Below are 15,734 nucleotides of genomic sequence, written 5' to 3' on the forward strand. Positions count from 1 at the left end.
GACCTCGACTCACGGAGGAGTCCCACATACGACGAAACGGACGTCTACGTGCTTCCAGGTTTTCCATGGTGGTCTAGCTTCAATTGACTCATGATCTCAACTATGAAAATAACATTGAATTTGTTTAACTGATCCATATATTTTTATATTAATTAGTAAGAGATAGTTGATAGAAAATAATAAAATTTGAGTTTCTTGTCAATTAAGACTCGTCAGCTAAGTGTATTATCGATCTGAATGGAACTAATCCTTATATAAGAACTTTTGTCTAAATTAGATCGAATAGTTTCATAGTATTTGGACGCCGAATTGATGTGAGACACTAAATAGGAAGAATGAATTTGTAAAATCTCAGTGAATGAATTTGAAGTAAATCCTTGAAAGCGCTTGGACTAGATTGCCAGGGCAAAACGTTGGATTTACTTCAAATTCATTCTCTGAGGTTTTATAAATATATTCTTTCTATTTAAGGAATTAATCCTTGTCATAGGATTGCAATCCAAGTTTTAATCAGAGACTTTCCATTGAACTACTGAGATAATAATTTACCACTTGTTAGACTGACCGGTTTCAAGTAACATAAAGCACAGCTCTTGGAACTAATATTCTAATCATACTCACTTTTTCAGTTTAAATACGGATTGAGCATTCACTATTATGTTGGAACTCCACTCTAGAGCCTCAATTCCCTGAAGATTGCTAAATCTCTTTTCACCTAATGTAATCAAAGACGAAAAGTAGCTTTAAAGTTTTCAGATATTCGCCTCAAACATTGTAAAATGGAAAACGAGTTGGCCAACGGGACTTTAATCACTTTGGTAAACATTCTATAACTAGTCAATGCATTCATTCATATGACTAATTTCTTCAGAGACTTTTATCTTATTACAAATTAGTACTAAGAATGAAATTAAACTACTTCTTGATTATTAACGATTCTTTAGCTGAAATCAATTAATGAAGAAAACTATTTCTTGAATCACAATTGATTGATCACTGGGTAGTGATGAATATCATGTGTGTCAAATTCTTCTTAGTGCTGATCGAATCCTATCGATCAAGTTGCAATGTGGCCACTAGTCTAGGTGGCTCAACACTGCGTACACTATGTTGAGATGAGATGGTGGTTGGGGGAGAAGGTGGTCAACAGGAAACCCTGGACCTGGGTTTCGTGCTACTTGGCACTCATCAGTAAGTGTACCTGTAATCTTGAGCGAACTGGTGCTCCTTGACGGATTCGATCCCATGTCACTCAGTTTCACAGTCACAGATTATTATTATTATTATTACTATTAATGGCTTTATTCAATATTATAATCTGATACAATATAGAATTCTCAGCACGAGTTATTTCAACAAGTTTTTTACCAAAAAAACCCAAGAAAAACAAACAAAATAACAGAAAAGGAATGAAAAAGGGTTTAAGAAAAACTGAGTTTATACAAATTATCAAATTTGAAACATGCTTAAGAAGACAGGTTATTTACTAGGTCAACTCTAACAGCCTGTTCGTCACAAAGTAAATTTGCTAAGTAAGGTATTACAGAACTTTTATAGACTTGTTTGCGTGTGTGGATTTTAATGTATTTACGTCTCGTTCTACCAGAAGATATACAAGGAGAAAGATATGAATGAAGCGGATGGTTAGTATCTGATAAGATAACACCTGCCAAGAGTTTGCAAGACTTAAGATGTCTATTCACAAGCATATTACTAATGACTTCAAAAGATTCACCACATACCTTGCAAACCGCCTTCAGCACTCTACGCAAAACAACAAAGTCTTTTCTCAAAAGCCCAGGAAAGAATAATGGAGAACAATATAGAATAATAGGTAATATGCAGGAATTTACAAATCGTAAGAGTAAATGGCGAGTAATCCCAAAAGCATGCAGCCTCTTTATGTAGTATGTCAAACGGAAAACTTTTTTTGGATAAGAGTAAAACATGAGAAGACCAAGAAAGATCAGAGGAAAAAATGACACCAAGATATTTGACCTTCGACACTGTGTTTATTAAGGAGTCTCAAATGGCACAAGCATTATGGGGTCCCAAAATAGAGTGTAGGTTCTGTCCATGTCTCAAGCTAAAATTAACAGCTTGACATGTTACCACTGAGCTATTCGGGTGACACGGAACCGAATCCGCCAAGGAGCATCAGTTCCCTCAAGATTACAGGTACACCTTGCTGACGAGTGCCAAGTAGCACGAAACCCGGGTTCAGGGTTTGTTTGCTGACCACCTCCAACCACCATCTCACTATTTCTTGAATATAAATATCTAACTTCTAAAATATCTACTATTTAATAGACAAACGAAATGAACGCTAATGATGAGGGAAAAGTGTTTAATGATGAGTAAAATAGATCACCTCAAAATGTAATTGCTCAATGAACATCTAACACTTAGTGTTAGTCTCCCTAATCCTAATGGTTTATACTGATTTAAATTACAGAATTAAACATTGATGTCATTTGGTATTTTATCAGATATATTACTATCATCATATAGACAGTGATACTATTCCATTTTTAATAGTTGAAATCATGAGTGAATTAAAGCTAGATCACCATGGAAAACCTAGAAGCATTGGACTGCCGTTTTGTTCTATTGAGGGACTTCTCCATTTCGATTGAAAAAACAATATTCCTATTTGATACTAGTGTTGCCTTCTTTTCGTCGTAATTGACTTAGCTTAAGTTAAAGGTAAGGCTTCAGTTTGTTAAGAGCTTGATTATAGTACTGTTAGGATCTTTCAAACCGATAAATTTCATGTGATCGACTCATAGAATGTTTTCTTTAGATCAAGAATTTTTAGGAAGAAATGAAATGTTGAATCTTACCGTATCAACTCAATCTGTAGTGAAAGTGTAAAGTCAACATCAATTACTGAATAGTAATTACGTACTTTTCTACCGATTTCTTAAGGAGGACGGAACTTTATTGATTTACAGTTAGCGAACATTGAGTTCTATTCCCTACTTGGTCACAGTTTACCGGAAATTTTATTTTACAACTATATTTCAAGATAAAAGGATACGCACCGCTGAGGAGTCCTATACTAGGACAAAACGACTCTCCAGTGCTTCCAGGTTTTCTATGGATGTCTAGCTTTAATTGACTCATGAATTCAACTATAAAATGACTAAAAAAAGATATCCTGAAAATGAGAAGCGGTTTAGTTCAGGATACGATTGTTGCATTGGATAGTATATTATTGATTGACCGAAGCTGTACTTCATATGCTTCTATTTTGGAAATATACTGTACTCTAATGACACTTTTTATTGATCATTTTCATACATTCTTGTTTAGTTGGTAGGTTATGAAGATTAGATCAACTTTTAGATAGTTTAGGTAGCTGACTAATTTCATCTAGTGAACTATCGAACACTAGATAGATTAGTATTACAAGTCAAAAATTTCTCAACAGGTCGTTTATACGATTTCGTCACAGATTAAACATTTAAAATTCAAGCTCAGTCAGTTAGTCAGCTACAACGCAGGACCAGGCACATTTATGCATCGGTCCAAGTTGCCATACCTCGTTAGCACAACAAGATGAACGCCGTATTCATAGAAATATTTAATTTAGTGGTGTTAATATATAAAAGAAAGGTTGTATATAAAGATATAGTATAAGAGGGAAGAAAGTTATGAAGCAATTTTAATCTCAAGGTTTAAGGGAAGATAAAGAGTGTATACACCTACGCCATTGTGATCGATTCTGTGCCATGTCACCTAGAGTCTCAAACTATTGGTTACGATAGTCGCACGGACCCCAACTAAGTAGTGTCCATCTATAACATGTCTCAGACTAGAAGCTTTGTATCACATAATGAAATGATCAAGACTTTAAGTATGAATCACTATATACACATATTCATTGATGTAGAAGTAATCGAGATCTCTCTAAGTCTGGTAGGTTTTTGATTTCAATCCTTTCAGTAATCATAATGATGACATTTTCAAGAAGCACTGTACTCAAATTATACAATTTCCCAGTTTCTATTATTTTGTTGTCATTATCAGAAGGGGTTTTGTGGAGATTTGGTATTTTCATAGTTGAAAGCGTGAGTCAATTGAAGCTGGACCACCATGGAAAATCTGGAAGCACTGGACGGCCGTTTCGTCCTATTATAGGACTCCTCAGCAGTGCGCATCCACGATCCCGCACTCGCGAGATTCGAACCCAGGACCTACCAGTCACGCTCCAGAGCACTTAACCGACAGACCACTGAGCCGGCATCGAGAAATAAATCCAGGAGTTCAAACCACGTCTGTTGTGAGATATCAACTCACTGAAGACAATTGGTGAACGGTATTTTGTTTTCAACAATTGTCTATTTTGAAGTTCATTTAATTTAATAAGAAATTAGTTACTATGGCAAGTATTATAATCAGGTGATTGGCACGACTTAAAAAACTTATCATGTATCAATATGTTTGCATTAATTAATCAGTTTTAATTTTTTTTTCTTTTTTTACAACAAAAAGATAAATATGATATACCCTATAGTCTACTAATAAGTTACTCGTTGCATACCGCATTTGTTACCGACTAGTTACAAGGTATATATGTTGCTATAGTATGTATATATGAGTAACTATGCAAACTATGTAAGATCTGTTCGAAATGTTTAACTATGTTGTATATATATACATATATGTATCATTGAAGTAATAAGGAAGATTGATAATGATAATATCTTTACAATAATTGTCAAATACTACTATGTATATTTTGTTGGCAAAGTATACAGATAGGTAATCGATCATGATCAAATCTTAATTTTGTTGACAATGAATATGTATGTGTAGATGGATTGTATAGGTATATGTGTATCTATGTGATTTCATTATAATGGAATGATTTGAATGTTAATTGGAATCTGTATATCATACACAAATAGATCAGGTTAAAATGTATATTGAAATAATTGAAGTTATATTTATTTATTTAAACACATAAATATTGGTACGAAGGGGGAAACAGATACATATGCGCCATACAAATCTTATTTGATTTGTGTGAGGGCTGTGATACTGCCCGGGGTGCCCAAACTGAAGCAGATGGTTTTCTTAGGCGGGCCACACTCCGAACATTTGACCTAAAGGTCTGATCCACAAGGAAGTGGAGCAACATAAGGAGATGCAGTCCCATGGTAGCCGGTGACCAACAATTGATTCATACGCCATTTGTTTCCTCAGGATACTGGAGCCCATGTGTACCATTGATTTGGAACCAGGCTTTTCCAACTTCTCTAGGTGGATCCTTCATATCCACCAACCTGGTTAAATCACCGGACATTCGCTTTTCGTCCTCTGGATTTCATAAACAACACCCTATCCCGCCACGAGAAGGCAGTGAGTAGGACTTCCCTGTCAGAGGCTATATCCGCGTGGCTATTTGAGAGCATTTTGGGATGGAGAGCTGACTCTCCTCACTTTCGGCCGTACCAGGGCATTTGGCTAGTTCTTGTTATTAATTGAACTGTTTGACAAAGAGGAATGGCTGAACTGGTGTTTCGAAATGTTACCTATTGACGAAAGTGAAACTATTAGATGTTCTAAAAATAATATGCCGTTCATGGGATCTGAATTTCCAGTTATGTTTTTACTCTGGAGTGACCATATTTAGGCATTATTTAGGGGCACAGAATTAGATCAACACAGCTAGTTACCAACAAGTTTCTTTTTAGCTTAAATCATTCCATGATGCAATACATATTAATAATGCACAATCATCCTATTGTTGTAATCAGTTAAAGCATAATAGAATCTGCCAAGTCAGTTCAAATTGTCACTTTACTAGAATAAAAAAAGTAAAGGACGGAACCAGTTTAGATAAGTTAAGGGTTTGAAACAATGGTATTTCAAACGGTAGTAAGTAACTAAACACTCTAAAAAATATCAAATGAGGTGAAGGAATAAAAGAAGTCTAATGACATGATAATCTAATTTAGGTGACTTTTTCAAGGATTTCCTTTGGTTTAAAGACTAATTCCATCATGGCTTAACATCCTTCAAAGAAAATCGTGAAGTATGTGACAACATTTTGATTTTAATTTAAGGAACCTCAACTATACACGACAGTAACCTCACAAGGACTCGATTTCTGTGGATGAGGTCAGGTTTTACAACAAGTACAATGCAATTAAACAAGTGAGCTAGGATCAAACAGTACACATGCTTAACTTTAGTACGTACATACGTACGAAGTTCTACGTTGTGACTGACTGACTGATATTAAATACAATAATGATGATTTTGTACATAAATTAATCAATCTTCTCTTACTTACCTGATATCGATGATCTCCTGTATTTGATATTTCTGTTCGTACTGCACCAGGATGTACAGCCATTGGTATCACTTTTAAACCATCTAAATGTTTAGCTAATTCACGTACATATAATACATTAGCTAATTTTGATTGATTATATGCTTTAAATGGTCCATATTGTTCACCGCGTAAATTTAAATTATTCACATCAATATCACCTTGTTGATAAAGATTCGATGCAATAACAATCACACGTGATGGTGCACCATTATATAATAATGGTAATAATAATTCAGTTAATAATACAGGACCTAAATGATTGACGCCCATTTGTAATTCAAATCCATCATGTGTTTCCATATAACTAGTAGCCATCATACCAGCATTATGTATTAATATATCTAATCGTGTATATTGATGTTGAATCTTTTTAGCAAAATGACGAATTGACTCTAAACAAGCTAAATCCAAATGTTCAACAATTAACTGAAATTAAATAGAATAAATTGAAAAATAACAGGGGAATAATTGATTGATCACTGGGTGGTGATCAGTGTCATGTGTGTCAAGTCCTTCTTAGTGTTGATTGAATGTTATCGATCAAGTTGCAATGTGGCCACTAGTCTAGGTGACTCGACACTGTGTGCACTATGTTGAGATGAGATGGTGGTTGGGGGGAGGTGGTCAACAGGAAATCCTGGACCTGGGTTTCGTGCTACTTGACACTCGTCAGCAAGGTGTACCTGTAATCTTAAGGGAACTGGTACTCCCTGACGGATTCGATCCCGTGTCACTCAGCTTCCCAGTTAGAGACGCTACCACTGAGCTATTCGGGCCATGACCGTGTATGAGTATGAGTATTTCTATATTGCCACGGTAACTAAAACCGGTCTATACACAAAAATATCGATAATATCTTATACCGATCTGGATCATCTTTGATACCATCATGGTGTTATTTTGACTGGGAAAATTCTGGTGTACAATGTGTTGATGCGATTGTTTCTACTATATGTTTGCAAAATCTAACCCTTCCTAGTTGAATACGTTCGACATCTCCTTTTATTCGTTTATTGTTGTCTATGAAGGACTTCACATATCCTGGAGAAACAATATGTAATTATTGTTGAAATTCGGGAATGTTTTATAAGCCACAGTACTATTAAATGAGTTGGTATCTTGAAACATGATTTTCAGTGGTCTCAAAATCTTTTGATGTTTTCCCTATGGTTATTACACTGCGGATTACTTCCCGATATTAAAACTAAATAAAAAAGGCAGGTGTCAGCTGATTCTAGTTCTTGGCTAAATTTATCTTCAACTTAAGAAACATTGTAAGCAAAGATGGATAATGGCTAGCAGTGAGATCCAGTTCGACGGCGCGTTTCGTCCTATTTGGGACTCGTTAGCTGGATGTACCTGCATCTCAGAGTTAATTTTCACTCTAGGACTCGAACCCAGTACCTTTCCCTTCAAACGCCATCGCGTTATCCACTCGTCCACTGAGTCCTGATAGCCACTTGCTTGTGCAATGGGGTGAAGTTTAAATTCAACTTAGTACTGTTTGTTTGAATCTTCCCATTGACGTTTAGCACTGCTAGCCACCATTCATCTTTGCTTACCATGCTTGTGAATTTAGGCTATATCGAGGCAATACGCACAGTATGTATATATTGCCAATAAGAGACTGACCAGTTGCAGTCCTAACACATCAATGGGAAGATTCAAACAAACAATACTAAGTTGAATCTAAGCAACACTGTTTACATAACTAACAAATTTTTAAAAAAAAATTAAATTCTATAATAGTTACCTGTGATGTTTTAACAACTTCAAGAAATGGTTCAACTCCAGAACCAGCTGGTGATTTTCTCCATTTCTCTTGACTACGATCACCAAATCGATCAAGTAGTATTTCTTTTCCTAAAAATCCTTTTTCTAAATCTCGACAAGCCATAATTACAATACATCCACGACGTGCTAATTCACCGCTTAATTCAAGTCCACAACCAATATTTGCTCCAGTTACAATCACTAATTTCCCATCTAAACGACCAGGTAGTCTACATAATCGATTAGTTATTTTCGACTTTTGCATGGTTTAAGTAGTATATAACTTTTACCATTAAAAAAAAGTTTTAAATGAAATATCAACTTTAAGTAAGTTTGGCACCAGTTTTAAATAACCAATAGAAAAAATACGTGTTTTTGACTCAAGGTGCTAAAATCAATAAAACTAATCTTTCGCATGTTATTATTGTTTCAATGAAGATACGTGACTATTCGTCTAAAAGATAGAAGGTGTATTTAGTTACTATGCACGCACGCACGCACACACCCACCCACACACACACAAATACATGATAAGTGAATGAAGTAAACATATATGTGTTGGTGTTAAGTAACTAAGGTAAATATTACCAATGTAATAATAACTACTCAAAAATGTATCGTAATGTATTTGTCATTGATATTAGTAGTATAGAAATTTTGATTACAATTTCATATTGACATGTGTATTAATTTGATTAAAGTAAATTAATAAGTTGGGTATACTTACGTCACCTATGGCGAAGACGAGATATCCGTCTATCAATTAAGGGACGAGTATACTGCGCAGTAGTTCGCTCTGTTCTACTTTACGGCTGTGAAACATGGCCATTAAGAGTAGAAGATACTCGTAGGTTACTAGTATTTGACCACAGATACCTTAGAAATGTTGCTCGAATCTTCTGGGATCATCGGGTAAGTAGTAGTGAGGTTAGACACAGAGTATTAGGGAATGATGGTAAATCAGTTGATGAGGTGATGAATCTTCATCGACTGAGATGGTTGGGCCACGTGTTACGTAGGCCTGAACACCGATTACTACGACGAGCTATGCTGACTAATATTGGGGATGGTTGGAAGAGAGTTAGGGTTGGCCAAATCAAAACATGGCATCAGTTTTTGAAGTCATTAACTTCTGGTCTGAGCCATGTTGGCAGATGCAGACTACTTGGTTGGGGTCCGCATGACTATCGTAACCGATGCATAAATGTGCCTGCTCTTACTGACTGACTGACTGAGCACACTTTGAGGAAATCACCCAATTGCGTCACAAGACAAGCCCTCACATGGAATCCTAAAGGCCAAAGGAAAAGGGGAAGATCAAAGAACACATTACGCCGAGAAATAGAGACAGATATGAGAAGAATGAACAAAAACTGGATAGAACTAGAAAAGGAGGCCCAGGACAGAGTGGGTTGGAGAATGCTGGTTGGCGGTCTATGCTCCATTGGTGGGGGGGGGTAATAGGCGTAAGTAAGTAAATTAATAAGTGACTGGTTGAAAATTGATGTTACGTTTTTATTGTAATTTACTTACTTACTTACTCCTGTTACCTCAAGTCGTGGAGGAGCATAGGCCGCCCACCAACATTCTCCTTCGAACTATGTCCTTGACAATATTTTCCAGTTCCTATTCATCCTTATGATGTCTGTTTCCAATTCCCAAAGCAAGTGTGTTCTTTGGCCTTCTTCTTTTCTGTTTCCCTTCTCAATTCCGAGTTAGCGTTTGCCTCGTGATGCAGTTTGATGATTTCTATAATGTATGTCTCATCCACTTTCAGGATCTTTTCCGACTTTCCTCTTCAATTAGAAGCTGGTTTGTTCTCTCTCAGAATAGGCTGTTGCTGATGGTATCCGGCCAACAACGGACATTGAGTATCTTGTGTAGATAACTGTTTATAAATACTTGTACCTTTTTGATGATGGTTATGTTAGTTCTCTAAGTTTCATTTCCATACCATAGAACTGCCTTGACGTTCTTATTGAAGATTTTAACTTTGATGTTGGTTGATAGTTGTTTTGAGTTCCATATGTAGTTCAACTGTAGGAATGCTGTCTTTGCTTTGCCAATCCTTGCCTTTATGACTGTAATTTAGGTCGTGATTAAATTAATATTTCTATCAGATGGGGTTTACTGAGTGTCTTGATAAAATATGAAAACCATACATTAAATACTTCATTTGCATATCATCCATCCATTGTCTCCTTCAAACTTCATCATTCCTTCATTCCTGTTGTTAATACAATTACTCTTTGTTTGCATTACTGTTCTCGTCAATTCGATCTTTTAAACTTTCGACTGGCAGGCATTCCAATTCTGATGGGTGTTACATACTACTTATGTCGACAGACATAAGTAGCACAGATCACATGATGATCAGTTACGTTATCACTCACTAACTGATATCAAATGGAGAAACAATAAAAGTCGAAGAAAATTGGACACGTATTTCGTCTTGCTTTGCAACTCATTGCTAGTGCTTGATCACATCTCTATATTTAGTGCAACCAAGAAAATTACATGTTTCATGACGAACTTATTATGACATTGTCCACTGATTCAGGAGATAATGTTTCACATTCACTCAGTATTATGTGATCACGATCCTGAGTTCTATCATGTATATTGGATCATGGATATACAATGTTGAAGAAATTCAAATTTAGATGAAGCGAATGTTCAGTGTATTCTTGTTTTCATTGATTCTATGATGTGATTCCAGTTCATCTTCAGATGGGAATGTGCCGTTATAGCAACTATCCTACACTCAATTTTGATCATGGTTAATTTTAGTTAAGCCCTTTTATTAACTACTTAACAGACATTGCCATTTGGATAGTAACAATGTGAATATATCTTTGTACTGTTATGATCACTGGAGCACATGACAGACTCTAGCCAAAACGTTGATTGCTTAAATAACATTCGATAATTCATCTTCCTCCCCATATAAGTATGCACTCAAATCTTGTTATTAGGTTTCGCATTTCCTTGCTGAGTTCTTGTACAATTTGACTATAAATTTGCCTATGCAATTGCTTGCGCTTGCTCGTTGATACTTACTAATGTGTGTATAGCTTTCTGACCTGCGTCATTTGTTAATAAGAGTGTAGTTGCAGCTTCTCTTTGCCTTCTGATTTTATGCACCGTTAAGATTTGGATTGTAACGGTTATCGAGGTGAAAGATTGGTGAAGCATTGCACTACACTCTAATCTAAGGTTGTAATCAGAAAACTTTTTATTGCATAATAGTTACCATCTCAAGCTCCAACACCTAGGTTTTCTATACAGATTTAAATTGATTTAATGATTCAGTAGATCTTCCTTTTAATTGATAGATACAATACAAACTCAATTCATACACAATATCTATTCAAGAACCAACCATATTAATCACCGATAGACAATTTAATTAATTCATCATATTGATTAGTTAACTCCGCCTGTAGCTCCTCCGGGGGCTACTGTCGTTCCCAAACCCGTATAAAAGAGAAGGGTTGGGCATGGGGTTAGCGAACCCATCCCGTAGTAAACCGACTCGCTGAAAATAACGCCAAGTAATTGGTTAGTTAATCTGAACCTTGAAATGGATTTGGATTTGACACAGATTTTTTTAATATTGTAAACATTTATTCATTGAATAGCTGAATTCATGAGTCGGTCAATGTTAGATTACCATTGAAAATCTGGAAGCATTTTATGGCCGTTTCATTCTAGTATGCGACTCCTCAGCAGTGTGCATCCATTTCCTTGAAGATGGATAGCTTTATCAACCATATCAAAAGTGCAATTGTAGGGAAATAGCTAATAGAGAACTCATTACAGTTTAAGATTAGGTTAAGTGACAGGGATTTTAATTGAATAAATACTTTACTAGTCAAATAGAATTATTATTATTTTTAAGGGAATATTTTCACTTACTTTAATTAACCAATCTTCGAACTATCGTACTTACTACTACAAAATTGAAATAGTTGAAAGCGTGAGTCAATTGAAGCTAGACAACCATGGAAAACCTGAAAGCACTGGACGGCCGTTTTGTCCTATTATGGGACTCCTCAGCAGTGCGCATCCACGATCCCGCACTCGCGAGATCCGAACACAGGACCTACCAGTCACGCTCCAGAGCACTTAACCGACAGACCACTGAGCCGGCCGGCATCCAACAGTGTTAATGTCTAACTTCAAATGATCCACAAAGTTGAGCAACCGTTCACCAATTGTCTTCAGTGAGTTGATATCTCACAACAGACGTGGTTTGAACTCCACTGGTCACTTCTTCTCACTGGAACTCCAGGAAATACCTGATGGAGCCAGTCACTAGTGAGCATATGAATATTAGTATTATCAGTGTATTATTATTAATAGTGTAGTGTGGTCTACTTATATCCATTTAAGTAGTATATGGTGATGGTTAGACATAGAATGTATTTTGGCAGAAGATCGATGAGGAACGAACCGAAGTGAAGCGCAATCGGTAGGAAAATGCATGAACAATGAAATTAGAGAAGATGAACTGATATTTACAGAAGGAACAGTGAAGATTGAGACAATTGATTGTTACTTAGCAAATTAACTGTTGATGTATGATTATCAGAATTTTGTGAGACAGTCTGTAATTTGTGCTTAAATACATTTGATTGTCCCCAACTAGTGTTCCGTTCACTACAATAGTTCTATATAATGAAATCTGCTTATGATATAGGTTATACATATTCATTATTTTAGATTTAGTTTGTAAATTATGACAATGTCCTAATGCTTGAATTGGTGAATTGGCGAGACTAGAATTTATGGACGAACCAATAACATTTATGATAAAAAGTCTCGGATTTCGGTACGAAATTCATTCACCCGTTCACCTAAGTAGCGTTTTTGCATTTTAGCTGATGTCACTTCGTGACAAAAACCACAGGTGTAATTCCTGACGATGTGTTGTATACTACTTGTGTCGACATAAGTAGTATATAACACCAGCATAAGGTTAGTGAAATCGGATAGAAGAGAATAGGAACAGAGAGTAATTGTTATGGCAACGAAGGGACGATGAAGTTTGAGACAATTGATGGATGATGTGCAAATGAAGTGTTCAATGTGTCGTTTTCACATTTGATGAAAGGACTCTGCAATTTTGTATTAAAATACAATTGGTTGTCATCACCTGAGTTTTCGTTCATTACAACGACAGTTACAAACTTATAAAACCGAGTAGATAAATTCTCAATAAAAAATAGCAAACCCGTAGAATAGCAAGCCGCATGAATTCTCATGTCAGAATAGTTTCATTGCAATTTTTCGAAAACTTGACTTTAGTCTCGTATACATAGAGAATATCTCATAGATGCCGTTAATTTCTTCCGTCATTTTCGGTCGTTCTTACATTCTTTTTTGTTTATCAAGTTATACTACTTACTAATATCCAGTAACTTATGTATTTGAATAATTAATTTGAATGTATAATCTAAGAACCTAGAGAGAATATTCATCGTTCACACGATATAGTAGTGTTTCAAACACCTATGTATTTCTTTAAATTTTTTATATAGTTGAGATCATGAGTCAATTGAGGCTAGACTACCATTAAAAACCTGTAAGCACTGGAAGACCGTTTCGTCTTGGTATGGGACTCCTCAGCTGTGCGCATCCATGATCCCACCTCGCGAGATTCGAACACAGGACCTTTCAGTTTCGCGCGTGAGCGTCTAACATCTAGACCACTGAGCGGGCCGGCATCCAACGGTGTTAATGTCTTACTTCAACCAATCCACGAAATTGAGCAACCATTCACTATTGTCTTCAGTGAGTTACTATCTCACAAAAGACCTGGCTAAACTCCACTGGTGCGCACTGCTGAGGAGTCTCATACTAAGACGAAACGGTCGTCCAGTGTTTCCAGGTTTTCCATGGTGATCTAGCTTCAATTGACTCATGACTTCAACTTTAAAATTACTAAAATCTCCATAAACCCCCTCCTGATAATTCCATAGTATTTAAATAAAGCCAAAACAAATATTGTATGGAATAATATGAATTCATTATATTTCGTGGTTTCTCGTCAGCTACTTACAACCAAATATGTATTAGAATTTTATATTGAGATAAATAGTATGGAACAATCGATATAAGTGTATGTGAAGGATTGGAATGACAAAAAGTTATCAATGATAACGATATCAGTCAGTCAGTCAGCGACAACGTAGGACCAGGCACATATATGCATCGGTCCAAGTTGCCATACCTCGTTAGCACAACAAGATGAACACCGGATTCATAGAAGCAATTAATTTAGTGGTGGTAGTATATAAAGAAAGGTTGTATATAAGGATATAGTATTGGAAGGAAAAAAGTTATGAAGCAATTTTAATCTCAAGGTTTAAGGGAAGATTAAGAGTGTATACACCTAAACCATTGTGATCGATTCTGAGCCATGTCACCCAGAGTCTCCAACCATTGGTTACGATAGTCACGCGGACCCCAACCAGGTAGTCTGCATCTACCAACATGGCTCAGACTAGAAGTTAGTGACCTCAAGGACTGATGCCAGGTTTTGGTTTGACCGCCCCTAACTCTCTTCCAACCATCCCCAATACTAGTCAGCATAGCGCGTCGTGGTACAGGCGTACGTAACATGTGGCCCAACCATCTCAGTCGATGAAGATTCATCACCTCATCAACTGATTTACCATCATTCCCTAATACTCTGTGTCTAACCTCACTACTACTTACCCGATGATCCCAGAAGATTCGAGCAACATTTCTAAGGTATCTGTGGTCAAATACTAGTAACCTACGAGTATCTTCTACTCTTAATGGCCATGTTTCACAGCCGTAAAGTAGAACAGAGCGAACTGCTGCGCAGTATACTCGTCCCTTAATTGATAGACGGATATCTCGTCTTCGCCATAGGTGACGTAAGTTGGCAAAAGCCAAACGAGCTTTTTGAATCCGTGCTGAGATTTTGTCAGACACCAACCCATTAGGGCTGATCAGACTTCTAAGATAAGTGAAGTTGTCGACGCGTTCGACTACTTCACTCCCTATCCTTAGTTCAGGTGTTGACGCAGGCCAGTCCTGGAGTAACAATTTACACTTGGATGGGGAGAAACGCATCCCAAACATCCTGGCATTATTACTCAGTTCTAACAGAAGACTCTGCATTTCGTCAGCGTCTTCACCAAGCATGTCATCTGCGTATTCTAAGTCGATAAGTGAACCTCCTGGTAGAAGATCAATTCCTGAAAATTCAGTCGACGAGAGTGTTATTTCCAGCAACAGGTCTATAATGAAGTTAAACAAAAATGGGGATAGTGGACAGCCTTGACGGACACCACTTGAGGTTGTAAAATCATATGACAGTTCGCCATAAGCTCTCACTCGACTGGTAGTGTTCGAGTAAAGAGCCTTCACAAGGTTTATGTACTTCTCAGGTACACCTTTCAATGACAGACACTGCCACAGAACCTCTCGGTCTACAGAGTCAAATGCTGCTTTCAAGTCAAGAAAAACTATCATTGTCGGACGCCGATAAGCATGTCTGTGCTCTAAAACTTGACGAATGGTGAATATGTGGTCGATACAGCCACGACCAGGTCTGAAGCCAACCTGATTTTCTCGTGTT

At 36.7% G+C, this 15,734-nt stretch overlaps 1 protein-coding gene across 1 annotated transcript; it reads right to left on the reverse strand.

The window, feature by feature from the left end:
- Nucleotides 1-929: 929 nt before the first annotated feature.
- On the reverse strand, nt 930-8,391 carry Smp_081430 (short chain dehydrogenase,putative; the record flags this gene model as incomplete). Its single annotated transcript, XM_018791661.1, has 3 exons — nt 8,100-8,391; nt 6,305-6,772; nt 930-944 (listed from the first exon to the last, which is right to left on the reverse strand). Exons 1-3 carry the CDS (start codon nt 8,382-8,384, stop codon nt 930-932), a joined length of 768 nt encoding a protein of 255 aa, XP_018645178.1. The 5' UTR covers nt 8,385-8,391.
- Between the last annotated feature and the right edge of the window lie 7,343 nt (nt 8,392-15,734).

The sequence above is a fragment of the Schistosoma mansoni genome (assembly GCF_000237925.1).
Source record: "Schistosoma mansoni, WGS project CABG00000000 data, chromosome 1 unplaced supercontig 0135, strain Puerto Rico, whole genome shotgun sequence".
Lineage (NCBI taxonomy): Eukaryota > Metazoa > Platyhelminthes > Trematoda > Strigeidida > Schistosomatidae > Schistosoma > Schistosoma mansoni.